This window comes from Cyanistes caeruleus, chromosome 1, assembly GCF_971803275.1.
Source record: "Cyanistes caeruleus chromosome 1, bCyaCae1.hap1.1, whole genome shotgun sequence".
NCBI lineage: Eukaryota > Metazoa > Chordata > Aves > Passeriformes > Paridae > Cyanistes > Cyanistes caeruleus.
In genome coordinates, this window is record NC_141701.1 from 39,153,545 (window position 1) to 39,179,027 (window position 25,483).

Consider the following 25,483-nt stretch of genomic DNA (forward strand, 5'->3'; position numbering starts at 1 on the left):
TTCTCCTGGACCAAAAAGACAGGAATACTGTCCTGAAAAAAACCCTCAAATCTGTCTTAAGATACAGGAGTCTTTACATGAACACCTTAACTATAACTGCTGTAAACAGACAGAAAGATTTTTTTTTTTCCCAGCAGAGGCTCAGCATGCATAGGAGATGATAAACTAAAGCAGATCATGGTGCAGACTGATATGCCTGGACATAAGCAGGAATTCAAACCGTGAAGTCTTACATGCCGCACTGCAGCAATACAAGCTAAAATTCAAAGCCTGAGCTTAAACCAAGGGAGAAAAGGAACTAAAGGAAAAGGTTATAGAGCACTAAAATGGACAGTGATGAAGAAGTAAGAGGAATTATAAGTAACCAGAATCTGAAGGCTTTCTTTGTATTTGTCTGATTGTCCTGTTTTTCAAGTACATTAATACCATCATGGAATGTTTCCAAAGAAGTGGAATGTTACCAACGAAGCTGGTAAATTGTCTGGAGCACAGGTCTTTTGAGGAAAATCTGAGGGAGGCGGGGTTGTTTAGCCTGGAGAAAAGGAGCCTATGTGAGGACCATCACCTACAACTACCTAAAAGCATGGTTGCAGCCAGGTGGGAGTTGGTCTCTACTCCCAGGTAATAGGTGACAGAACAAGAGGAAAAGGAAGTTGTGCTGTGAGAGGTTTAGATTGGATATCAGTAAAAATTTATTCACTGGGAGGGTTGTCAAGCACTGGAACAGGCTGACCAGGGCAGTGAAGTCACCATCCCAGGAGTTATTTAGAAGATGTGTAGATGTGGCACTTGTGGATATGGTTTAGTGGTGGGCTTGGCAGAGCTAGGTTATTGATTGGACTCAATGGTCTTAAACTTCCTTTCCAACTTAATGACTCTCACTCTGTGAGCAATTAACCACTACATTAATCAGAATTTGCACAGCCTTTTTAATGCCATGTTCTCTGACACATGAGGAGCTGTGCTGCAACTCACAATGGAGCACTAACCTTGGGTAGGAGATACGTAATCAGAGCACTGATTATCTTTCAAAACAGATTTCTGTCTCTCTCTGCTCTATTTCAGACAGCTGTTAATATTTTCTAACAAGGTTTAAGTTTTTCCCAGGCTATTGCACCTTTTAGCAGCACCACTGTATTATCTGCAGCTTCTCTGAGTACAAAATAATTTCTTTTTGTTGTCTTCTGTCACAGTTGTCTAAGAGTATTTTATGGGGTCTCAAGATGATAGACAAAATTGTTACTGAGAAACAGGAGGGATTTTGAATGGTGTATGTAATTTTTCTAATAAAAATTGTAAACAATTTTTTTCCCCAGAAACATTATAGTACTGCTCTAATAATAAGCAGTTATTATATTATTTTAGTGGCTAAATTTTTGCTCTTTTTTAGAGCAGTATTATAAAAACTAGAACTAAAAACTGGTGTTATAGAAACTAGAGTTCTTGTCATACAAATAGAAATGTAATTGCAGATAAAATCACTCCCTTGCTACACTTATTTTTTAGCCTCTCCATCATACAACAAAAAAAGAAATGAAAACCAGCAAATGACCTGTACCTGCCTCAAAATGAAAACAGCATTTATGATTCTTGTTAGGTATAGTTTGCCCAGCAAATAATGCAGCGAAATTCTGGTTTTGTAGCTTTTTGTGTATTAGGTGTAACAAGCTGAAACTACAAGATTGTGCATTGGGGAAAAATATCATACTGATAACACAGTAAATTAATAAAATCAAAGAATATCCAGTGTTGGAAGGGACCCAGAAGGATCACTGAGCTCCAGCTCCTGCACAGGACAGCCCCAAGTGTCACACCATCTGCCTGTCCAAATTAACACTGGCAGACCTGGGGCTGTGACCAGTTCATTAACTGGATGGCAGTGGAAGCAGTTACACAGTAAAGAGTGTACATTAATGTAGAACACAGTAAAGAGTGTACAAAAAATGTGCAACTGCGCATTTATTAATTGGATGGCAATGGAAACAGTTACACAGTAAACTGTGTGCAACTGCTCATCTGAGGTGATGCAGATGATGTAGGTGTAGAAGAGAGCTGGTCAGAAAAACACAGCAGGAGGGGATCTGGAAGAGCTGGCCGAGTTCATCCCACCGGAGGCTGAGGGTGCAGCCATGGCAGCAGCGTTCCATGTCGTCCTAGCAGGTAGGGTATCTGCATTGACACCCGAGTGTTTGGAGCTGCACCTGCTGTCACTGGAGCACTACTTACTTCTTTGACTGATTTTTTATTAGTAAATCCATTATTTTTTTTTTTATTTCTATGTGTAAATCCAGGGATTACACCCACAGCTGTCGGGCAGTCAGGAATGCCTTACCAGCACGGTGAATGTCCGAAGCACAGAGTGTCTGGAGGCTGGCGCACTGCAGTGGGTATGAGTGGGTACCAGGTATGGATGCTGCTGCCACGGTGACACCAGCGAGGCTGGAGAAGGAGGACTGCACCCACCTGGCAGGTACCGTGGAAGGGGCGGCTGGGAGGTGTGTGATGCTCGAGGCAGGAGGGTGAACAGCGGGTGCTTGGTGCTGGGGTTTGTTGAGCCTGGAGAAGTGGAGACTCAGGGGTGACCTTATCACCCTCTGCAACTCCCTGAAAGGAGGTTGCAGTTGGTTGGGGTTTGGCCTCCTTCCCCAGACAACCAGCGACAGGATGAGAGGATAAAGTCTCAAGCTGCACCAGAGGAGGTTTAGGTAGGACATTAGGAGGGATTTCTTCACAGATTAGAGATTGGAATGGGCTGCCCAGAGGGTGGTGGAGTCCCTGGAGGCGTTGAAGGAAAGGCTGGACGTGGTATTCAGTGCTGTGGTGCAGTTGTCATGGGGGTGTTGGGCCATAGGTCGGTCTCGATGACCTCGGGGTCTTTCCCAGCCCCATCCCCTCTGGAATTCTGTGGTTCGGGGCTCCCGCCCTTTCCGCCCGCGCCGCCAGGCGGCGCCCTCCGCCGCCGCCGCCCCGCCCCTCGCGCTCGCGGCGAACGCGCGCCCCCTGGCGGCGCGCGGCCCGTGCCGCCGCGGCGGAAGCGGCGGGCGGTGCGTGCCGCACGCGGGTCCGGGCGGCTGCCGCGCCCCCGGCGGCGCGGAGTTCCCGCTCCCCTGCGCGCCCCCGCCGCCGCCCCCGCTCCGCAGGGCGCCCGGCCGCCCCCGCCCCGCCGCCGGGAGCCGCCCCGGCCCGGCCGCCCCGCGGGCACCCGGCCTCCGCGGGGGCGGCGGGCGGAGAGTAAAAGCGGGCCCCGGCAGGGACGCGGGGCTGGATCCGGACCCGCCGCCGCCAGGGCAAGGTGAGCGGGCGCTGCCGGGCGGGTGGAGGGGCCCGGGCCGGGCCTGGCCCCGCCGCCACCCCGCAGGTGCCTGGGCGGGAGGTGACTTGCCGTGGCGGCCTCTGTCACCGCCGAGCTCGGGGCCTTGCTTTAATCACAGGGGCTGCGGGCGGAGCGCGACGGGAGCCGGCGGCGCTCTGTGGGGGCAGCCGGGCCGGGGCTGCGCCCTTCTTGTCAGCAAAGCGAGCCTCGACCCCCTCCAGCCGCCGGCGGAGGGATCGCTGACCAGCCGGCACAGAAACCAGCCCAGTTCTTGGGCCAAAACAGGGGCTAAACCACCCTCTGACTTCTAGGGTCTCTCCTGTCGTAGGTGACATTAGCAGCATTATCAGGGTCTTCTGGTATCTTTCGATTATTTGGGATTTTTTTTTTTTTTTGTGTGCTTGTGGTGGCGGTGCTAATTCTGGTAGAAACGCCCTCCGTAGCTCTGTGTTTCTGTTGGCAGGGACATGTCGTAGCTGCTGCTTTTCAGTGTCTTTCTAGTTTGGAAACACTGGGATGTCCTCCAGAGGTTTCACTTACACATTGCATATGTATGCTGGAATCGTGCTGTGTGTGCTTTACAGCAGAGCGTCTTGGTGTCTGTAATTGCTCCTTCTGTTGTGATCAGGAGGGTCCCAGTTATCCCAACATCTGTCTACTGCAGCTGAAGGCCTCTGCTGTAGTTTAGTTAAGGATTTTCTGGGTCATGTGCTAGAAGTCAGTGGAGGGACTTGTGTGTTAGCCTTGTTTCCACATCAATAAAGCCTGAAGTGTATGCATAAGTCGGTGTCTGCTGTCATTAGTCAAATGAGAAATTGCGTCTTTGTGAACTAGGGAAAAATGTAAGCTGCTGCATTAGCAAGTTAGACCTTAAAAATGTGTATTTCGAATTTCTCAACAGCAAGGTGGAACAGACCAGTGTCGTCATCTGTTAGGTGCATGTAAGAACTATGTTGAACCTGTGTTCAATGTGGAATTCCTGGGCTTTTTTAGGTCATAATCTGTCTTGCCTTCTTCACTGCCATTGTACCCACATTGGGATGACCCTACTGCTGCTCTTAATGAGTGATTACAGAGGGGGAATCTTCACAGCAAAGGGACAGGAGGCAGCAGACACAAGGTGTAGTAATGGGAACTCTAGAACTAGAATGAGGAAAAATAATTGCGCCATGAAGGTACTCAAGCACTGGATTGGGGGCCCGAAGAAACTGTGGGATCTCTGTCCGTGGAGATATTACAAACTGGACTGGACATGTCATTGAGAAACCTGACTTAATTGGTTAGTTAGGAAGAGGTTGGACAGTATAAATTCCAGTATAAATTATCCTGTGATGCTCTTCAAGATGAGGAAGCAGCATTGTTCAGGGTAGAGTTGACTGTTCCTAAGGGAAGGCAGTGATTTAGCTCTTAACCTCTGTGGCTGGTAGCACAGAACATGTTAGATCTTAATTTCTGTTGCAGGTTAGCACACAGACATACAAGTAAACTTTAAAAACTGGCGATTGCATTTGAGGTATTGCATTGAACATTACGGGCTGAAGGACACGTAATATTTTGCAAGACTGACATGTGTGAACAGGACTTTAAATTTACTTGATGGAGGATTTGGGGTTTGGGGAAAGCCATAAACAATTAAAAATATATAATAAGTGGAAGAGTATAGCTATAAGCGTTCTTTTAAGCTACATAATCACCTCTCAGTTTTGATGAAATGCTTCTGTCCCATAACTCATGCTCCATGTTGTTCTCCAGGTAGTAGATGGAGCCATTGGAGAAGTCCAGTCATAACAATCTAGTAAATATTGTGGTGTTGAATGCTACTCCTAAGTCTTGCTTGGTCTCACAAGTTGTGTTTCTTATACTTGCTGTGGGTGTTTGCCGCCTGACAGGTTCTGGAGTTCAGCTCTGGCAACTGGAATGAAAAAGAGCTTTCTCTTGCTCTCCCACACACTCTCTCTCCCATCCTTTCCCCCTAATTCACACCCCAAAGACAGGTGCACAAAATCAGGGAAGGGCATGCCACTAATTCTGTGTGCTGGAGATAAACCAGCTGCCGGTCACACTACCCTCAAGAACACTCTGAGAAAATGTTGTAAGCCTGAATTAGTTTGGAACAGGCGTGGATTGTGGGAGCAAAGATTAGCTTTCTTCTCCTTAACAGGAGTTATCTTGAGTAATGCGGATAGAGACTGATTTCCAAAACCAAAGGAAAAGAGACATCCTTGCTCTGTCAGAATGTGCAGGAAAATTGAGATAGGAAAATAAATGAAATTCATTCTACTCTATTAGAACACATACTCTAGTATGTGTTTCAATGTTCCTTAGCAAATGTGGAGTAAAACTGATGTACTTTGTAATTTTTGTTTGCACTGGTGTTCTGAAAGCAATTTTTTCTTCTGTATTTTAGTCTCTTGTTTCTTGCAGAAACAGAGCAAAAGAGTGATAGACATATGTGTCTGTCTAGGCATAGGGGCTTTGCAGTCATACCTGCTGTAAGCCACATTCTAATAAACAAAACACAGCAACTTCAAGCTTAGATTTTTCTCATTCTTGTAAATACTGTTCTTAATCCATTTCTCTCTACAAGCCTATTTTACAGTTGCAGTATTTTTTTCTTCTTGGTCCTGACTAGCACAACTTGGAATACTGACCAACCAGTTTTTTCTAGCTTAGAATAATTTTTGTTATTAGATTTGCTGTTCAAGCACTGTAGCTAAAATTGCCAAGCATTCAGGCTGTCCTGTATTTGTAAGGTGAAATGAATAGCAAGTTGTCCCCTAAATTGTACAAAGCTAAGAAAAAAAGTGTTCCTCCAGAATTACAGTAAGCCTGAAATTGCAGGCTTGACTTCTGTGGACTGGTAACTTTTTAGGAGCTGGCACTGGAGTGGAGAGACACGGTAAAGCCAGACCAGTTAAAACTCTAAAGAAGACTTTTTGTGATTTTTTTTTTCCTTTGTCTTTTCTGCTGCCTCTCAGTGTCGTGCTCTGGGCCTTGACATTTTGCTATCAGTAGATTTCTGGGTACAAATAAAGGTCTTCCCAGGGCTAAGACGTTCTTATTTGAGAGAGTCTTCTTCCTGAGTTGTCCTATGGTTGTAGTGAGTGGAAGTGTTCAGTACATTTTCCTTAAAGCACTGGAGAGATTTAGCATTTGAGATTGTGCTTTTTCCTGTTGTAGTTAGTGCTTGAGAAGTTTTCTTTTATTGTAACAATAAATTAAGCTAATCAGTACAGCTTGCTGAAATTAAAAAATTCAGTATTAATTGGTATTGGTAACAGTATAAATGTTCTGGGTCTGTGCAAGTTGAACAGTTTCCAACAAGATAAAATCCTAGCCTGAAATTAAGCAATTGCACCATCTTTCTCCATTAGAATTGTCAACATTTACCAGTACACAAAAGAAAAGGACTGTAAAGATCAAGTAAAAGTTTAGTTGTGTGAATTGTTGTTTCTAATAGGTGCTGCTGGAATGTGGGGTAGATGGTATACAAATAAAATGCATCAGAGAGGTTTATTATATGATTAAGCAGATCTATCTTTTTGGAAGATTTATTCATGTACTTTTATAATTTTTATTTTAAACAGGAGATGACAGGTGGAAATGAATCCTGTACTGCAGGACCAACATCTATGTCCTACTTATCTTGCCTGACTTACATTCTGGAAGAATGGACCGGTGTGGAGGATATTGGAGATTATCTGAGTTATGCATTCTACATTTTATGGTTGCTTTTTCCACTTGTAGTAGTCTTTGTACTTCCAGGAGTTATCGTCATTCTCTTCTACGTTTCCATTCTCTGGCTTCATATTTATAAAAGGAAGAATGAAATAAAGGAAGCTTATTCCCATGATGTTTGGATAGGTGCAAGAGAAATGTTGGCGACCATATGGGATGGACATGGAAGAATATGGCATGGTGAGTGAGATCTGACCTTTCATTAAAAGCTTCTGAAGCTCTTATTCCTCATCTGGCTTTCAAGATTATCAGTACATGGCTGATCGTTGCTGCTGGTGCATGCCAGTTCAGGCCAGGTGTTTTTTTTTGTTTTATGAGTGACTGTCAGTGGTGTTTGAGACAAAAAACAAGGCACTGAGACTTTTTTGAATGTAAGTTTTTGTCTTACACATTTATTCCTTTGCTGCTATGAGATCTCAGTTATGCTTGCATGTATTCACATTTTTTTTTAATTGCCTTTTTTTCTGTTTTTTGCTTTTTATAAGAATTCCTGGATTTCCTCATTTGATGAAGACCTGAAATGTGTGTTGTGTTAAAAACTAGATTGATTAACTGTATCATTTCAGGGTCATTATATGAAGACTGGAAGTTAAATACCAGTTCCCTGATAGGAAGTATGTCAGCCAGCACATGGTAGGATAATTTAATTGCACTTAACCAGTCTTACATAAACTACCAAGTGATGGCTAAAAGGAGCACTTAGTTGCTTCTTGAAATTAACTTAATAACTTGATACTTACAGAACCCTACTTTTTTATTTTGTCTTTATATTTTTGACTACTACTTTCTCTACTAGAATGTCAAAACTAAGGGCTCTGTTCTTTGTCCTTCTGCTATTGTTTCTTGGTAAAGACAGACTTAATAAATGATTTGGCTTTTCTCTCTAAGGAAATCATAAGTCTCTTTCAGAGCCAGTCAGTCTAGATGCAGCTAAAGGAGAGAGATACTTAAGAGCAATTTACATAAAGAATAAATCCTCCTTGAAAATCATCTCTATTTGTTCTCTAGTCAAAGGGAAGAGGGTTTTCAAGGCATTGATAACCAGATGGTGCAGCAGCTGTATCAGATAGGCTTTGTAAGACTAAGATGTAACTTTCAAATCTGGGAAAGTACACTACATCAAAATCAACAGTTACATCAAAGAGCTTAAAATGCTCACTTCACAATAAAAAGTTATTTACTTTTTTTCACAAGAAAATTATTTTTAAGGCCTTGGTTCTTTTAATCTTCAGTAACTTTTCTTTTATAAGGTCTGACATTTTATTTGTGCAAGAAGATTCTTATCCAGTCCCTCATTGACAGCTGTGACTTTTTTCTGCCCTGCCAGCTGCTTCCCTCTTATCTATACACTTGTCTTGCTAAAGAATGAAATGTTTTTTTAATTATTTTTTTCCCCCAACTTGGTTCATCAGGATATCGTAAGAGGAACTTTCCATCTTGAAATCTAACAGCATTTAAGAAAAAAAAAAAAGAATTAAAAAAAGAAAGGTAAAAACCAACTTTACAACGAAAAAGCCCCAAACCTGGTGATTGATTGTGTAACTTTACATGTATTGTGCCTATACCATGTGTGTTAGTTGGCTGGCGTGGAGCACAGTTAGGGGTCCCTTGGGATGGGACAGATGATACACTTGCAATGTGTTGCAGCTACACAGATATACAAAGTGAAATTGAGGGAGAAGGACCAAGAGTACCTTCAAAATTAAATTATTGGAATAGGTATTGCGAGTCTGATTAACTTTGGAAGAACTAACAGGATTTTGTTGAGGTTTTTTTTGGGGGTGTTTTCTATTTTCTTATTTTATTTTAAAAAAGATACTGAAACAGTACTACTGGGTTTTAACTAAGTATGTTCTGTACTGATGCATTTTGGCATTTTGTGTTAATTAAATATATTCTGCACTGTAGACTAGAAATATGAGGTCAGGAAGAAGCTTGTGTGTGTTTATGTATTTTTCAGCTAGGCAGATATAGTCCCAACTAGCTTTTAGTATATAGTGATGGAAAGCTGGAACAGGTATAACTTGGAGAGAAGTAGCAAAGGTAAGCTTCATATCCTGGAGTAAAAGGAGACATGAAAATGCATGCTGTCATGTCAAATCTTCTAAAACAGTCACTGGTGGCAATAAATTTTGAAAGGTTAATAATAACTTGAAATAGTTGTTTCACCACTCCAGTCGGTATTTTGATTTCTCTTGAATGATTGATTCTGAGGACTTTGCACCCTTGAAAACTGAACTGAAAAAATAAGGATAAATTACACAGTTTGAGATAGTGAGACTGGGTGTTTTGTTTTAATGTTTTTTTGCTCTTTCTCAAGGTGTGGTGCCTTAAATGAAACTTGTATTCTCTCTGAAGCAATTTGTATTTCCTGTAGATTCTGCAAGTTACCTGTTATTATCAGTTGCTTTGCTCTTAGCAGTTCTCAATCTGTGTCAGTTTCAGTTTGCCAGCTTGCTGCAAGTTAGTTTCTTTGGGATAGAATTGTGTAAAAATTTAACATCTGTTACATTTTTAACTCCTAACAGGTTATGAGCTTCATGGTGTGGAAAATATTCCTCAAGGACCAGGACTCGTTGTGTTTTATCATGGAGCTACTCCTGTTGATTATATCTATTTCTCAGCTAGACTTCATATAATGAAGAAGAGACGCTGCAGCGTAGTAGCTGATCATTTTGTCTTCAGATTACCAGGTAACATACTCCATTATAAACAAGCAGTTTTGGAATTCTTATTTCAATTTTTTAATCATGTAATTAGTAAAAATCACATTGCAGGAACACAGCTTTCAGAACTGACATTCAGACAAATTTAGTGTAAGTTTTGAAATACAGCATGTTCTTTACAAACAAGAATGAGACTGGCCCATGCAAGGATGGGACATAGTCCTGTCTGAGCAATACCTTCCAATGACTCTAAGGTGTTTAGAAACAAAGAGAAGGAGATCTTAGGAGAAGCAGTGTTCTCTGTATTAATCATTAGCAAAGATTTCAATAAGATGTTTATTTTTCATTAATACAGGCAGAATAAGTGGTGTGAACTGACTAAGAATTAAACTGTTTGGAACAAATGCCCTACAAGTTAAGAATACTAGTCTGGAGAGACAATGTATTTTCTTATTGCACCCTACCTACTCTTACCCAGCTGAGGATGGTGGACAGTGGAACCTGTCCCCAGGAAGACTGTTCTGAGTAGAATCTGTTTTGGAGGAAAGCTGGAGAAATGTTTAATGTGTTTGTGTGAAACATGAGGCGAAGCAGGTAGAAAATGAAAAATATGTTTAGGGCAAGATTTTGTCAGACAGCCTAGTGAAATGAACTGCCAGTTGGTCGAATTAATTATGTGAGGGGTTTGTTTTTTGTCTGTGTGAAACACAGTAGTACCCACTTTCTTTCCCTAGTTCGGTTTGTGATTAAAGGTCTGTCAATTCACAAAATGAATTACAAGGAGCATTCTGTAGTGTAGTGGTGCTTTTAGTGGAACCAATTCATATAAGAAAACTGTCTTTTTGTTGGTATAGATTTATTTCAGCCTTAGTCCCTGCAAACTTTTCATACTGATCACAGTATGGCTTTGCCTCTACAACTGCTTTTGCCAACAGAGTCATTTGTCAGCAGTTACCAAATCTTTTGCATACAGATGACTAATATAACCTACTTCATGATGCAGATTTGGCTCCATATTGTATTTGTTTAGGCACAGTTGTTTATCAAATGAGGCATTATGTTTTACTCCTTTTCTGCTTTAAAATAAGGCTCTAAGTGTGAGTATACTTAGGAGTCCCCCCAAATATCATTAAGTAGCATTACAGGAACATCTTGCTGAATGGCTGATCTTGAAGAACTGGTTTCAGCAGTACAACATCTAGCTAACAGCTACAGGCGTTCCTCAGGGATTGATACTGAGACCACTGCTGCTTAGTGTTTTTATAGTACCCCTGGATGAGGAGCTGGAGCATGCGCAAGAAATCCACTGATGATACCAGACTGGGGAAGCTGTTGATATACTGAGCATTAAAGCTTGTTCTCAGAGTGCCTTCACAGAATTCAACTGGCAGAAATATTATGAAGCTCAGCAAAAGCAAATGTGCATCTGGGACGGAGCAATTCTGTGCACGTTTATTACACGTACTCTGGATAAAAGGGGACTTTGCAGGAAAGATCTTGGGATTCTAGTGGACAGCAATGTGAATGTGAGTCGACAGGGTGCCCTTACAGCAAAGATGAACTGCATAGTGAGCTTTTATTAGCATGAATGTTGCCACTGGGTTGAGTGAAGAGGTTTTTCCCCTTGGCATGGCACCTGTGCAAGCACATCCTGTGATATGGTGTCCAGTTTTGGACTCCCCAGTACAGGGTAAATGACACACTGTCTGACACACTGAGGCATGTTCATTGGATGATGGGGGTCTGGAGCATGCAGTGTATAAGGAGAGGTTGAGAGAACTGGATTTGTTTGGTTTGTACCAGATAAGGGTGAGGAAAGATACTATTGCTGTCTTCAGCGACCTAGTGGGAGGGTGGGGAAAAAAGGGAGTCACTCTTCTCACAAGTGCACAACGATAGGTTGAGAAGCAACAGAGACAAGTTGCAACACAGGAAATTTTGATTAGACATGTGGAAAGATATTTTGCCATGAGAGTGATCAGGCAGCTGAACAGATTGCTTAGACAAGTTAGGAATCTCCATCCCTGCAGATTTTCAAAACTCTGCTGGGTGAGGCTCTGAATAGCCTGATCTAGTTGGACCCGCTTTGGGTGGGAGGCTGGACTAGATGACCTCCCGAGCTTCCTTCTAATCTACAGAATTCTCTGGTTCTGTGAAGGAATTAAGGCTATTTGGGGAGACAAGCCCAAAGAGCCCAGAAAATGTTGCGGTTTCAAAATAAGCAAATAAGCACAGTAATCTATGACTGGCAATACAGGTGGATGCTGCTTCTCTTGTGAATCAAACCAGAAAGACTGCGTAATTTTATCCTAATACTAAGGCTATCTGATCTTAATTAAATTGGATGTCTTTTCAGAAGATGTTTTAACCAAAAGTTATTATGATCAATGCAGGGGAAATGGGAAGGGGTGGCTGTGCATTTGGGGAGTCTGTTAGACACACATGGATGTGTCAGAATTGTGTCAGTATTGTGTAAGTATATTTTCCTTGCTTGCATTCTGGAGGAGAAGGATATAAAATACTGTCATGTGAATGTTTTTTTTTCCTTCTTTTATTACTAGAGGTTAGTAACAGGGAAAAGCAGCCCAAATACTCCAGGTTTCTGATTCCTCTAGACTCTTAGCTGCGTAGTGCTCAGAAGTACATTGACTTCTCTAAGTTTAGGAGAAAGCCTTTTCTCAAAGCATTCAGAGAGGACTGAGATTTCACTTCTGTTCTTTTCCGTTATCCTCTGCTATAATATGGGCCATTTTTGCTTCTTAAAGTCATCTGGGACGTCTCTTTAAAAGGTTGCTTGCTATTTTATGTAACTAAGACAGTCCCTTTACTGTAATGTTCCAGAGGAAAGAAGCTTTGGCTTCTTGTCTGTTAAACGCACAAGGTGTAGCAAAGCATCGTGTGGACAAGATGCTCTGCAGATATACATATGTGATTACCTGCAACTATGGAAGGCTGGATTCAATGAGACCATTGAATTGTGTTTGAATGGTTCCTCTCTGTCTGGGGTCCCTGGGAAAGTCATGATATCAGCTGACAGCTCTGATGTTACAGTCATTGGGCCAAGAGAGAAATGTACATAGTGCACAAGTTGAGATCAGTGTTACATGCATTCCTGGGTAGTCTCCAACTGGTTTTCAAACATTTCTGCCAACACATTCTTGTGGAAAATAGGAGACGAGTATGCTGGGTAAAGGGCAGAGTTCAGGTTGAACCGTGGAATAAAATTAAGTTTGAGCTTCTTGGTGTCTGGAGGAACATGTTCTGGATGGCTGAAAAATTGTCTTTAGATAATTTTGAGAGTTGTTTTGTTTTTTAAAATGGAAAAACAGATTCTTGGTCTGTTTCATGCAGTGCTACCTGGTACTACCCCGGTGTTTCTTGTAACTTTGTGATGACCTTTGCCTTGGACACAGGTATCGTGGCTGTCCTTCCAGGGTCACTGTGTCAGATTCTGTCTCTCAGCTGCTTTAAGGGAGCCAGGTTCTTCTTTGGTACCAAAGCAGAGATATCAGTAGTAATGTGTGATCTGCTGGCAAGTCTATGAAGTACAGCTCAGAATGTAAAGTTGATAGTAAAAGTCAAGGGAAGAAATACAGCTGAGAAATTTTGTGAAGACTTGAAACCTCCATGGACAACTATATTTTTTTTTGTCTGTATTCTGTCAATATTCTGTTCTGTTTTAATGATAAATGAGCTGGACAGACTCATGTTGTTGCTTTGTCACACACACCTTCCCCAGTGTATCCAGTGTAGAAAGGAACAATGTTGTCACGGTCTTTGTTTCCTTGGATTCTCTTTTCCTGTTCATCTCAACCCATTTCATGATTGTTTTGTCTGTCTCCTGAACTTACTGACAGAAAGGACTTAGAGACAGGCAGCTTTTTACCACCAGATACATTTCAGAGAGCTTTAATTAGGTTGGGAATGTTAAGCATTGTAAAAAGTCAGCTATTGAAAAATCTCACAAAAAAAGCACCTGAAAGAAATTAATTTAAATTAGGCATACTCTATTTCAGATGTTCCTCCATGCAAGTGTTACTAGATAAAGACTGAGTATAATCAGCAGTGTGTGAGGCAGGCACACCAAAATATGAGGCATGTGTAATGCGGCTTGTGTTCTGTTGCCATGTGCATGGACAGATCCTGATTTGGTGTAGAGATGAGTTGGGAGTAGTTATACTCACACCAGCTACAAAGACTAGCTAGAGATTAGACTTAAGTTAAGAATAAACTAATAATGTGTTGCCTCATGCTTTTCTTCCCAAGCCCTTCATTTATGCAAGCTGTAATAGAAGACAGGAATCTGCCTTCTTAACTTTGTTTGGGCTCTTCTTTAGCATGTGTGTGTATGTAAAAAATGTGTGTTTATAGTCAGAGCTATTAATTTGTTATTAGGAGGCAAACTCAAGTAGATCAGTTCTTTCTCCTTGTCAATGGCTGATTTGACTGTGGTTGTTTGTTTCAGTGGGAAACTTCATGAAAGAGAAGTAATGTTTCCCTTACTGCCCAGTCATCCAAATTATCTTTTTGGTATGCAGTGCTCACAAATACTGTATAAATTTAAAAATTATTGAACCAACTGAACAGGACATATTTCCTGCAAACAGAGGTCGGTGGTAGTTATGTCCTTCAACAGTAGGCTAGCTGTCTAAATTGATCAGATATGTTCCTTGTGATGCTTGAATGACAGTCCAAATGACATGTCAAATTCAAGGTGATATGCAGAGTTTATGTAATCCTAGGTGAAAAACTCCAGTAACTATATTAACAGAATGTGAGTGTACCCAATTGAGGCTTACCAGATGCCTCACTGTATGAAATGCCATCCAGGTGCTCACAGACTGAACCAGAGTCAATTGCTGCAGTGATCCGTAATGCAGAGAATGATGCATTTTCTCTGTCATTCTCCTTCTTATGCACTACTGTTCTTTGTCAAAGTTCACAAAACAAAGCCACAACAATTTCCTGGTATTGCTTCTTGTTGCTCTCTGTTTGGACTATGCTATGTTTAAACAGTAGAGCTTGAGCAAGGAGCCAGTGCTCTTGAGTCAAACAACTCCTTCGAAGGGACATGTGAAAGGTGTCATAGAGTGCTTGACAGTTCTTTTTCAGTTTAGTCCTGATTGTGGGGTAACACCTGACAAAAAGCCACTGAAACCCCTAAATCTTCAACTCTGCAGACCAAAATCTGTAAGTTTGACTTAATGCTTCATTCCCTGTTGGGTACTTGGGGCCACAGCTTATTAGACAATTGTCTTTCAGGCATGGTGCTCTGTACTGGGAATCTGGAATAATGGTAGTATGAGTAAACATTTTCTGAATTAATATTATCTTACCCTACAGGTTTTAGAATACTACTTGAGGTATTTGGAGTTATACATGGACCAAAAGAAGCTTGTGTCAGGACTCTGGAGGAGGGCCATCTGTTAGCCATTGCCCCAGGTGGGCTGCGGGAGGCACTCTTCAGTGATGAAATGTATACTATTTTGTGGAGTGATCGGAAGGGCTTCGCTCAGGTGGCCATTGATGCAAAAGTGGTAAGTATGACACATCATGGAAGAGAAGCAAAGTAAGCTAAGTTATTAGTTACAGAAGTTATTAGTACTTTCTCCCAGATAAAGCTGTTTTGATCGTCATATATTTGATATTAGATTTCTGACTGTCACAAGGATAGTCTATTTGCTCTAACAACTACATTTCAAGATTCTTTTTGTTGCTTTTGATAAGAAGGCTTTAGAGTCAGCTAAGAATAGGAAATTCTGTGATTAGGAAATCCAGAGTTTAAAAGAACAAGAAATGAAATACAAGGTGGTTTCTCCTTATAAGCATGTGCTGTTTTACACATTCTTGGTTAGTATTGTGATGGCTTAGCCCTCCCTGACCAGCTTGGTTGGGAAAGAACCCTACACATCAGAGTCACAGAATATGCTGAGCTGGGAGGAATCATCAGGATCATGGAGTCCAACTCAATGTTTCTGTTTTTTCTGTCACTAAAATGTGGTGTGATTTGTCTGTGGTATAATATGTATTTGTCTGTGCCAGGGTATAGACTCACTGGCACTTCGTATTGTTTTGGCATTTTATGGTAGTGAGGGATGTCCAGGGCTGGTCACTGGTGTGAACTCTTCAGTTCTAATGTACAGTATTGGGCTTGGTCAGCAGGCAGGTAGTTATTCATAGGGGACCAACTGTTGTGTTGTTAGGGCACAACAGTATGTGATACATTTGAATTGCAACTATTTTAGTAATCATTTCAGAGTCTCTCTCGTTCTAGATTTGTACTTGAAAGATGTGTGCATATGTCCATAGGTCTGCATGTATCTAATTTAAAAGCAAGTCTCACACCAGGAGTTTTATATTTAGTTACTGTCAAAGACAGACTAGTTAAGTCTCTGGATTTTATACAGAAATAGAATACTTTTAAGACCCAAGTGTGCATCACTTTTCTCACAAGGAAAATGACACTGTTTAAATGGGTATTTTCCACAGGTTTAGATTTTACTAACGTATTGTAATAGCATGTGAAAGGCCATACTTAAGATTTAACTACGATTGTACTAGTTGCATTTTTTTTTATTGGATATGTTTTTAGTTGCCTTTTAGTTGCACTCACAAGGGTCTTGTAGATTCATCCCTCCTAAAAAAACCCCTGAGAGACATAGTAAAATAGAAAGAGAGTCAGAGGCTGGCTGAAAGTGGGAAAAATATCTTTATTTAGATTGAAGATGAACTTTTAAGTCACCTTGAATCATAAGCAGAACTCCTTATGGAAAGAAGAATGTGTCAGAAACATCAGTAAAATGTGTCTAAAACCGGGACCTTCAATTTCTTGACAGTGTCCTATTTCAGCAGATTTTTGCCAGAAATTTTGTTTATAAACAAAAATTTCTACCTCTATGTCAAAAGTAAGATGTTCCAAATAAAATTGTTCTAGAGTAAAGAAATTTGTATGCATACTGTTTAGGCAGCTGCACTTCTTTTTATTCTCTGTAGATATTTACGGACTTTTTTTCCCTCTCAAAAAACCCCTAACTTGATGCATGTCTGAAAAATTACATGTGCTCGCTCACCTCCATGCTTGTCTTTAAAACTTTTAAAATAATCTGAGTTAATGAAAATCCCATGAAGAGTTCTGCATTTTTAATGATGCTGTGTACAGTGGGCACATACTATAAAATGATACTGAAAAACTTTATATGGTAGCTGACACCCTCACAGTTCTTGTAAGTCTTGACAGCTGTTCGCAGTTTTAAAAACAGCAATAAAAACTTGAAATATTCAACACCATTCCATTACTCATCAGCAGAAATAAGTCATGGACATGTATTGAATATGACACATCAAGTGTGAAGCAATACCATCAGCATAGCAGAGAGGAATCAGACAAGTTTAGTGTCCCAATCCTGTGAATCCTTCCCTTTGAGCATAACTACAAATTAGGTAAGAGGTTTAAACACTTAAGTCACAACTGTGAAAACACTGCTAGATGGGGGGGAGGGATGCCTAAATGCTCCATAGTTTCTTAAATTCTGGACTGCTCTGAGAAAATAGGCTTGCTGAAACAGTGACTCACTGAAATCTTGTGGTATTCTCCAATTTGAAACATGGCAAAAGGCCACAGAAGAACTTCAGTATATTTATTTTGATCTCTGTCCTGTCTGCAAAACACTTCAGAAATTAATTTTCCTGTTGAGTTTTAAGTGAGGTAGAAGTTTTTTAGATAGTGCTATCTTCCTTAAATTCTTAATTATTTTTTTTCCCTCCTAGCCCATCATTCCTATGTTTACACAAAATGTTCGAGAAGGCTTTAGGACATTAGGAGGAATAAGTAAGATATTTTCTATTTTTCTGTAGTTTATTTTTCCGTATGTGTTTAGCCTATCTCTGTAGAAATAATTCTCATATAAGTTAGAGATTTAACACAGCATTGTTTCTTGATGTTTGCTCACTGGTGGAGTTCAGAGATGTTGCTAGGATTTAATATCTGCATTAGATGTGATATTGGCTCATTGAGGTTATTTTCCACCTAACAGTGTTCTTTCACACAAGCAGTAGAAGAAAGAAAAAAGGATCAAGAAAAAGGCAGGAAGATTTAAAGCAATTTTTTCTCTGCTTATATCTGCTAGGCCAATCCTAAGTTTTCTGCTGTTTAGAAACAAAGCAACTGCCACGTAATTCCTGTTCTCCTACAGCTCTGTGCTTACACTTTTACCTGTACTTAAAGTTTGAGTGGTTTGAGCTACATTTAATCTGTAGTTGCTTTCCTATTCTGCACTAGACCTGTGGTTCCTCACAAATAAATCCTTGCATTTGGGACCTCTCCTTCTTTATCTCTATGGAACTTGCAGCCAGAACATGAATAGATGGGTCTTTTGTCTGAGGGGTCTGGGATGATTAGATGCCCACATCTCTGCTCATTTGCTAGTGTTAAACTCCCTCTTTTTTATATTCTCTTAGTTACTATCTAGCAGAGGGGCCTGAACAAGTCTCCACACCACTTTTTCTGTCTCAAGTGTGGCATTATCGCCTTTTTCAGAGGGCCACAAGGCAACACCATTCTGTTTCTCTCCCCCTCCGTTTAAGAGCTATATATTGTGTGGAGAGAGCCAAGGCATCAGATGCAGAAGCTAGAATAATTCACACATTTGTCACGTTGTACAAAAATAAACAGCAATTAATTGTTGCTGTGTTCAGGAGAATCCCAAACAGAAGACATCGAAGCCAAAATGATTTATGCTACTTGCACAGCAGAGTTGGTAGATGAGTGTAGCTTATTGATCAGTTACTCCAGTTTCAGTAGTTTTATCTTTGTTTTTATAGGATGTGTACAGAAAATTCCACATCTTGTTCAGTAAGGATTTTCTTATGCCAGCACCCCAGTTAATGGAGTTTCTTGTCTGAAATTGAGGAAGATAATATAAGTGCACATTTTTCAAAGAATCTCTTCTGGGTACATTTGGGATAAATGCTTAGAAGGTGGCATGTGGAGAAGAATGTGTTCTCTTAGAAGTTTCTCTGTGTTTCTCTGATTGAAATACCCGTTTTCTCTCTTATATTGTTTAACTGCAACCAGCATGTAATCTGAATGAGCAATTCAGTATAGTAGCATGACTGACTTTTAGGCAGATAAGGCTATTTCTGATCCTGTAGATCTCAGTGGGACTGAACATGCAGTTTTCCAATACTAGTTTCTAATGCTAACCTGTCAAATGACCTGAACCTGTAACCTGTATTGTGTAGCATTCTCCTTCTCTCCAAAGAGGCTGCTATTGACTTTGTCTCCTCTTCTTTCTTCTTGTTTCAGCTACTCTTTGGAGGAAAGATTTCACACCAAGTTAGGGTAGAAATAAATCTGATATAAGCATTAATGCGGCTTTTAGGAAATGAAAGTCAAGGTAGGATAGGATTTGAGATGACACATTGTTTGAGAGTTTGGGTTGGGGGCTAGATTACTTTGCAAGCCAGTTTCAATGTTAAGACATAGTGGGGAAAAAAAACTTTACAGAATAATCCCAGTCTGTCTCTCTCTCTCTCTCTCTTTCTCTCATCCCTCCTTTACCCTTCCCTACTCCCCTTCTCCCTTCCCCACCTTTCTTTCTCCTGCTTTCCACTACATTTTTTCACATTAGAAATACTTAGGTCGCTATATGAGCGTATTAGATTGCCAGTAGTTCCTCTGTACGGGGGATTTCCTGTCAAGCTACGTACATTTATCGGAGAACCCATTCCATATGATCCAAATATGACTGCTGAGGAACTAGCTGAAAAGGTAAGATAAATATCTATATATGTTAATTTAAAATATTGAATGTTCTGATAAAAATCACTGCAACAGTCTTGTCAAGTGATTCCTGTCTAGGAGCCAGTTACAGAAATGGGTGGAATCGTGGTAAGTTTTGTACTTGCCTAACTCTGAAAATCATTTTTAAATACTATATTTTTATTGCTACAACTTGCAGATGTTCTAGGTCTTTTAAGGTTAATTGCACCCTATATTTGCTCTGAGAAACAACTTGCTTTAAAGACTGAAGAAGTTTGGTCAGATAAGACATCTCTCAGTTGATAGAGAGAAGCACTTCACCCAAGAGGAAGCATTCTGCTTCCTGGTGTTTTCAGAAGGATACTAAGGAAGCCTTTCAAACATAGCAAATCTATGTTCACAAACTGTTGGAATTACATGCAATAAAAGAAAAAGGTAAATAATTTCACTGCTTTGTCTAGTATGTTTCTATTTTGTCTGGCTTCTAACCTATCAATTTAACTTCTAAATGTTCTTCTTATTCAGACTTAGATGCCTTATAGAAAGGATTTTCAGGTCCTCATGTGCATTCAGATTATTAATAGATTTCACAGTGCAAAGACATAAAGCAGTTAAGTAGTGGAGCAGTGAAATGGAGTGGGCTGGAATAGGTATTTTTGAAAACTCCACAGATGGTCACTTATAATATTCCAAAAACTTCACTTGAGAGAGACTTTTCTTGACCATGAAGTGTCAGTTCAGTTATCTCTCTTTATCTGTTTACCCTATGATTAAGTCTCTGCAAAAAGATGCTTAAAATGTTTGTCTGCAATATCTTAGGCCCTGGTTATGAAAACCAGTTGTTTCTTTTGTGGGGTCACTCTGACAGGACTTCAGAACTGCTGGCTTTCAGCAGAAAATGTGTTTAAGTTACTTCCAAACATGATTGGCATCTTACATTTATGCCAACCCTCACTTACGTCTGACTTAAGTTCATATTTTGCTAGATAAGGCCCCTAGAATGTGAATTCCCTAGAATTCTATTTAGTTAGAGGGATTTTAAAGTTGTGTCTCATATTTTGGGCTACAGCCCAGTATGCATTTTTTCATTATATAGAGCAAGAAATACAGCTCAAAATTTTAGAACTGTAGAGTCACTTAGACTTAGACTTTGTATAAAGACCTTCTCCAAGGACTTAACAGTTGATCACTTACTTCATGTAAACAGTGAGAGCTTGTTCCAGGAAATAACATTCTACTAACATCTGCTCTTGCTGACCACTTTAGAGAGGCAAATAATTCTCTGTTCTGTTTCTGGCCTTAGGAATTCAGTAGCCTGTGCTTCTCTAGACAGAATACAAGTGTGTTCTCACCACAGCTTTTGTGTGTTGCCCTGCTTTTGAATGTTCGCTTTAGAGCTTTTATATAATAACAGTAACTGCTGTGCACTCCTTGGCCTTTTTGTTTTTTGAGTGAAAGTGAAGGCTGCTGTCACCTGCAGCTAAGTGGCCTGAGCATGTCACAGGACCAGTTCTTCAGGAGCCTTGGGTTCAGAGGGCATTATTTTGTACAAGTCAAATATGCTGAGACAGTGGTGTTTCCAGTGCCACTTCTGAGCACGTGTAGAAGCAAAGTTGATGCCCACTGGAATGGTGTTATTGATGCATAGGGCATAGGCAGGAGTTGGAGTTGCAGTACATCATGCAGGTGTTTAACAAGCTTTATAGACCTAAGTCTCTTCATGAATTTACTCTGTTGTCATTTGACTTTTATGTATCACTAATTCAGCTCGTGAACACAGCTACTAGACATAATAGATACTAGTTTGTTGGTGTGTTTCATGGCAGTGTTGCCACAATCACATCCTGAGGGCTTAAATATGGAAGAACAATATTTTGAACTTGAAATAGTTCTGTGGTATTTGAAAGGATTAAAAAGAGCCTAGAAATTGTGTTGTTATATGAGCAGTATTAAGATGAGGTTTTCTGACCAAAACCTTTTCTCTTTCCCTACAGACAAAAGCAGCAGTCCAAGCTCTCATAGAAAAACATCAGAAAATACCAGGAAATATATTTAGGGCTTTAATGGAACGATTTCAAACACAAAAGAAAGAAGATTAAGGTCTTCTGAACTTAAACTTCTATAACTACTATTTAGTTATAATATTCTTAAAGTGACATTTGTAAATTATTCATTCTTCTAATAATAGGTTTTAAATACTGTCCTAATGATACTGCTGTATAATTTAAGATAGAAGTCACTTGCCCTTACCCTTTCCCCTGTCCACTATCAAGCTCAGTAACCCAAACTTCAAATCATTCATAATGGGGCAAAGTTTAATTTTTCATAAATGCATTCCTACCTTGGAAGTGTCTGGGTTGTTGATTCTGGGTTTGTTTTGGCATTTTTCTTCTAAATGGTACTGCAAGCTTTTATGTATATTGTCTGTCTTCCTTTTGATCTGTCATTGTCACCCATCCCCACCATGATGGATCTCTAACCTGAGTGTCAGACCCTCTGCAGAGCTAGAATCTTACTGTCTTGACCTTCTTCAGTGTCAGGTGGTTTTGTGGGCTGCCATACAACACTTTTGAAAACTTTCCTGAGATTGTTACTCTCACACTGCTGGGAAACAGTCCACCACTTTTGGCCTGCAGAACCTCTGCCAATGCCTGCAAAACCTGTGTTGCAAAGTGTTTAGTTTTGCTGGGTGAGCTCAGAAAGGGTTCCGAGGAGTGAAAATTGATTAGAGAACTACAGTGATCCAAGGAGGTTTGTTATGGAAACCACTCCGGTGCTGTGAATGAGAGCCCTACAACACAACTGCTATTCCAAGCCGAGACATAATGGATATCTGCCTTTGAGTAGAGACTTGTCCCATTTATTTCTCAGTGAATCTACAAATTCTCTTTTGAACAATGAGCCAAACATTCAAACATCAAGAGGTAGAGATGAGAGTACTGTATAGTAACATGAGCTCAAAAATTTGTATTTTGATGGAAAGAGAAAATTGTTACAACACTGTACAAGCAGTAGTTTTTTTGAAAAACAGGACTGGCATTCCCAAATACCCTTTAGATTTAGTATGTGGGTAAACTATTAAATATATTCTTTAAACAGTTAATTATGTAAGTTAAATAATGAAGGAGAGGGAAGTTCTGTATACTTTCCTTAAGTGAAAACAATTGAATCAACAGGAGAGAGTTGCAAGATTGGGTTTTTGTGCACTTACAGCGAATTATATTATTGTATTTTTTATTAGCTAAAGCCTATGGTTTTATTGTCCAAATAGGAAATATCTGAAATATTTCTTCTAATTTCCAGGACAAGTTTAAACTTTCCTAAAAAAAAAATACCCCCTCCCCACAAAAAAAAGCAACAAATAACCATCATTTGAAGGAGAAGTTGTATTCAATATAGTAGTCATTCCTCTCACCATTTAAGCACATACTTATGCTCTTTTAAATGTGTAAATCAGTGACATTTTTTAAGTGCAGATGGGTGATGCCCTGTGTTAGAAAAATATCACATAATGGGAAATTGTCTATCAAAAGTGGTTTACAAGAAGCAAAGGGTGTACTTATTTTGATATCATTTTATACCAAAAACATTTTACATGGTGTTAAATTTTTTCAAGCTCTGGGAAGAATCATGGTGTATAAAAGCAAATGCCCATTCTGAACTTTTTGAAATGACTTGGGTTTTACTTGAAGGCAAGATTGTGTTCCTTTTATTTTCTTGGACTGTGTTTCAAATATACTGTTAACATTAAAAGTGATGCTGAATTCCTGCACTGAAGTATAACTTAAGTATGACCTTTTTTTTACTGTCCATCTTGAGAAAAATGTACATCAGTCTATGTTGTGAACATCTCAAAGGCAGCTGAACAACTTTTGTGTCGAGGTTGCATATATGTAAAAGAGAACTCAGTCTAAAAGGTTCTGTTAGATATGAACGGACATTGTTATCAGAGATTTTGCAAAATTTATTTTATTAAGTATGTGGGCTATTTGCTGCAATTTTGTCCCTTTAAGTATTGAAAGATCAGTATAAAAAATGAAGGGCAGTATTGGTACTAAGTGTTCATATTTGTATAGGCCTTTCATATTTATTTCTATATATTAAAAATATAAGAAGACACCTTTTGAATAAAATTGACAACTGGAGCAGACTTCTGAAGTTTTGTGTTGTGTTTGAACTAAATGGAATGATACATGGCCTGTCCTGCTGAACCTTGAGTGGTTTTGAGCAGCATGTCCTACCCCTGAGATGCCCTTCTTGCCTTGCAGTCTCTGAATAGGGATGGAAAGAACAAAGTCCCAGAAGGAATGAATGAAAAAATAATTCTGACAATAGTGGAATAAAGGAAAAAGAATCACATAAACACTAAGGTCTAATAGTTGCAGTCTGTGCTGTGGAAGACCTTTACAAGCACTGCAGTACCACTTTAGTTAAAAGTTCTGCAACAGAAAATAGGCCATAAATACTGACTAGTAAGGTTTATTTGTACAGCTTTGGGGTGTGAATGATTGCCTGCTTTGTTTTATTGAAAAAGAGGCAGACATGGATAGAAACTCTAACAAGGCTACAGAATTGGCATCCTTTTAGCTGATTTGTTTTACTGTGCATCAAGTGGAAGTATTCAAGGGAATTTTAGCAGTGATTTTAACACTGATTGTCTGGTTAGCCTTTAGATAGACTGAAGACATTACATGTTTCGCCATGTGAGCAGCATAAGCAGGATATGTATTTTTAGGTTGTTTGGAAGTAGACCAACTGCTGTACTGACAGGTATTCATCATTATCTCTCAGCAAGACCCAAATCTCCTACTGGCCAATTTACTGTCCTGTTGTGTAATAGTAGAGCTCAGTCTGAACATCTATTATTAGGATGCTTTCACATGAAATTAATCTCTGCAAATGCAAGGTAGAGCAGTTAATCAGCACTGTCAACACGACTGCGTGGCTCATCCGGTATAGGGTTTGCTGTACAAGTGTAGCATTATGTTGCTTCATCCTATTATTCTGTGGAGAAGATACAGCTATGATGACAGCGTGTTAGCTCTACAGTGCTTAATCCCTATTAAGCCCATCATAGACGCCAGGATGCTTTCCTTGGTGTTATTTTTGCATCAAAAAATTACTGTACCAAAAGTAAACGTGGAAGTGCACAGAATTGCTACGTGAGCATAGTAGCGCTGAAAATACATGTTAAGTAATATAATTCTCCAAAATGTGTCTGCTAAAACTTCAAGAGACAATCTGATGACATTATTCTATTCTCTTCACTTTTATTTTTTTTAAGCTCAGGACTAGTCAAAAGAAATGACAGTCTCAAAATTATGAAGGTGACCAGAGGCCTGGAGTATCTCTCATGTGAAGGCAGGAGTTGTTCAGCCTGGAGAAGAGAAGGTGCCAGAGGGCCATTGGAGCACCTTCCATTACCTGAAAGGCAGTACAAGAAAGCTGGAGAGGGACTTTTCATGAGGCCATGTAGTGACAGCACAAGGGGGGATGGCTTTAAACCAGAGAGTAGGTTTAGGTTAGATATTAGGGGAGAAATTCTTTACTGTGAGAGTGTTGAGGCACTGGAACAAGTTGCCCCAAAAAAGTTGTGGAGGCCTCATCCCTGGAAGTGTTAAAGGCCAGGCTGGATGGGGCTTTGAGAAACCTGGTCTAGTGGAAAGTGTTCCTACCCATGACTGGGGGATTGGAACTGAATGATCTTTAAGGCCCTCTTCCAACCCAAACCATTCTATGATTCCCTGACAGTTTTCTCATCATGGGTTATTTGCAGTATTTGCTTGTCTGCTTAATTTTTTACATATTTTTGTGTTGCACAGATGGTTGCAGATTTGCCACTTGAAACCTTGAATTTTGTCACAGCATACATCTCATGCATACCATATGTTACCTCCTGAAACATTTTCAAATGGTTAGAATTATCTCTTTATGTCAGAAAATTGGTCAGAAAGATGTAACAAACTTTTGAACTGTAGGGAGCATTTTCTTAAAACCTAAAGCGTT

At 40.0% G+C, this 25,483-nt stretch overlaps 1 protein-coding gene and 1 long non-coding RNA gene across 10 annotated transcripts; one reads left to right on the top strand and one right to left on the bottom strand.

The window, feature by feature from the left end:
- The first annotated feature begins 542 nt into the window (after positions 1 to 542).
- Positions 543 to 23,627, top strand: LOC111924722 (DGAT1/2-independent enzyme synthesizing storage lipids-like). Of its 9 annotated transcripts, XM_023921034.2 has the most exons (8): positions 543 to 2,160; positions 2,292 to 2,470; positions 6,901 to 7,231; positions 9,580 to 9,744; positions 15,061 to 15,254; positions 17,485 to 17,545; positions 19,347 to 19,486; positions 21,472 to 23,627. In XM_023921034.2, the coding sequence occupies exons 3-8, from the start codon at positions 6,904 to 6,906 to the stop codon at positions 21,574 to 21,576; spliced, it is 993 nt and encodes a 330-aa protein (XP_023776802.2). In that variant the 5' UTR covers positions 543 to 2,160; positions 2,292 to 2,470; positions 6,901 to 6,903; the 3' UTR covers positions 21,577 to 23,627. The 9 variants fall into 9 exon arrangements, with proteins under 9 accessions (XP_023776802.2, XP_086744042.1, XP_086744030.1 ...); XM_086887916.1 differs by lacking the exons at positions 543 to 2,160; positions 2,292 to 2,470 and adding an exon at positions 3,185 to 3,292; XM_086887904.1 differs by lacking the exons at positions 543 to 2,160; positions 2,292 to 2,470; positions 21,472 to 23,627 and adding exons at positions 3,203 to 3,292; positions 19,677 to 19,912.
- LOC147655445 (uncharacterized) lies at positions 3,891 to 5,305 on the bottom strand. Its single transcript, XR_015286541.1, has 2 exons — positions 5,008 to 5,305; positions 3,891 to 4,695 (listed from the first exon to the last, which is right to left on the bottom strand). It is a non-coding gene; the product is annotated as an uncharacterized LOC147655445 (long non-coding RNA).
- Positions 23,628 to 25,483: the final 1,856 nt, after the last annotated feature.

Coding starts and splice junctions, on each gene's coding strand:
- LOC111924722 (XM_023921034.2), top strand. CDS start 6,904: ATGACAGGTGGAAATGAATCCTGTACTGCAGGACCAACATCTATGTCC. Junction 7,232..9,579: donor ACATGGAAGAATATGGCATG/GTGAGTGAGATC, acceptor AACTCCTAACAG/GTTATGAGCTTCATGGTGTG. Junction 17,546..19,346: donor TAGGACATTAGGAGGAATAA/GTAAGATATTTT, acceptor TTTTCACATTAG/AAATACTTAGGTCGCTATAT.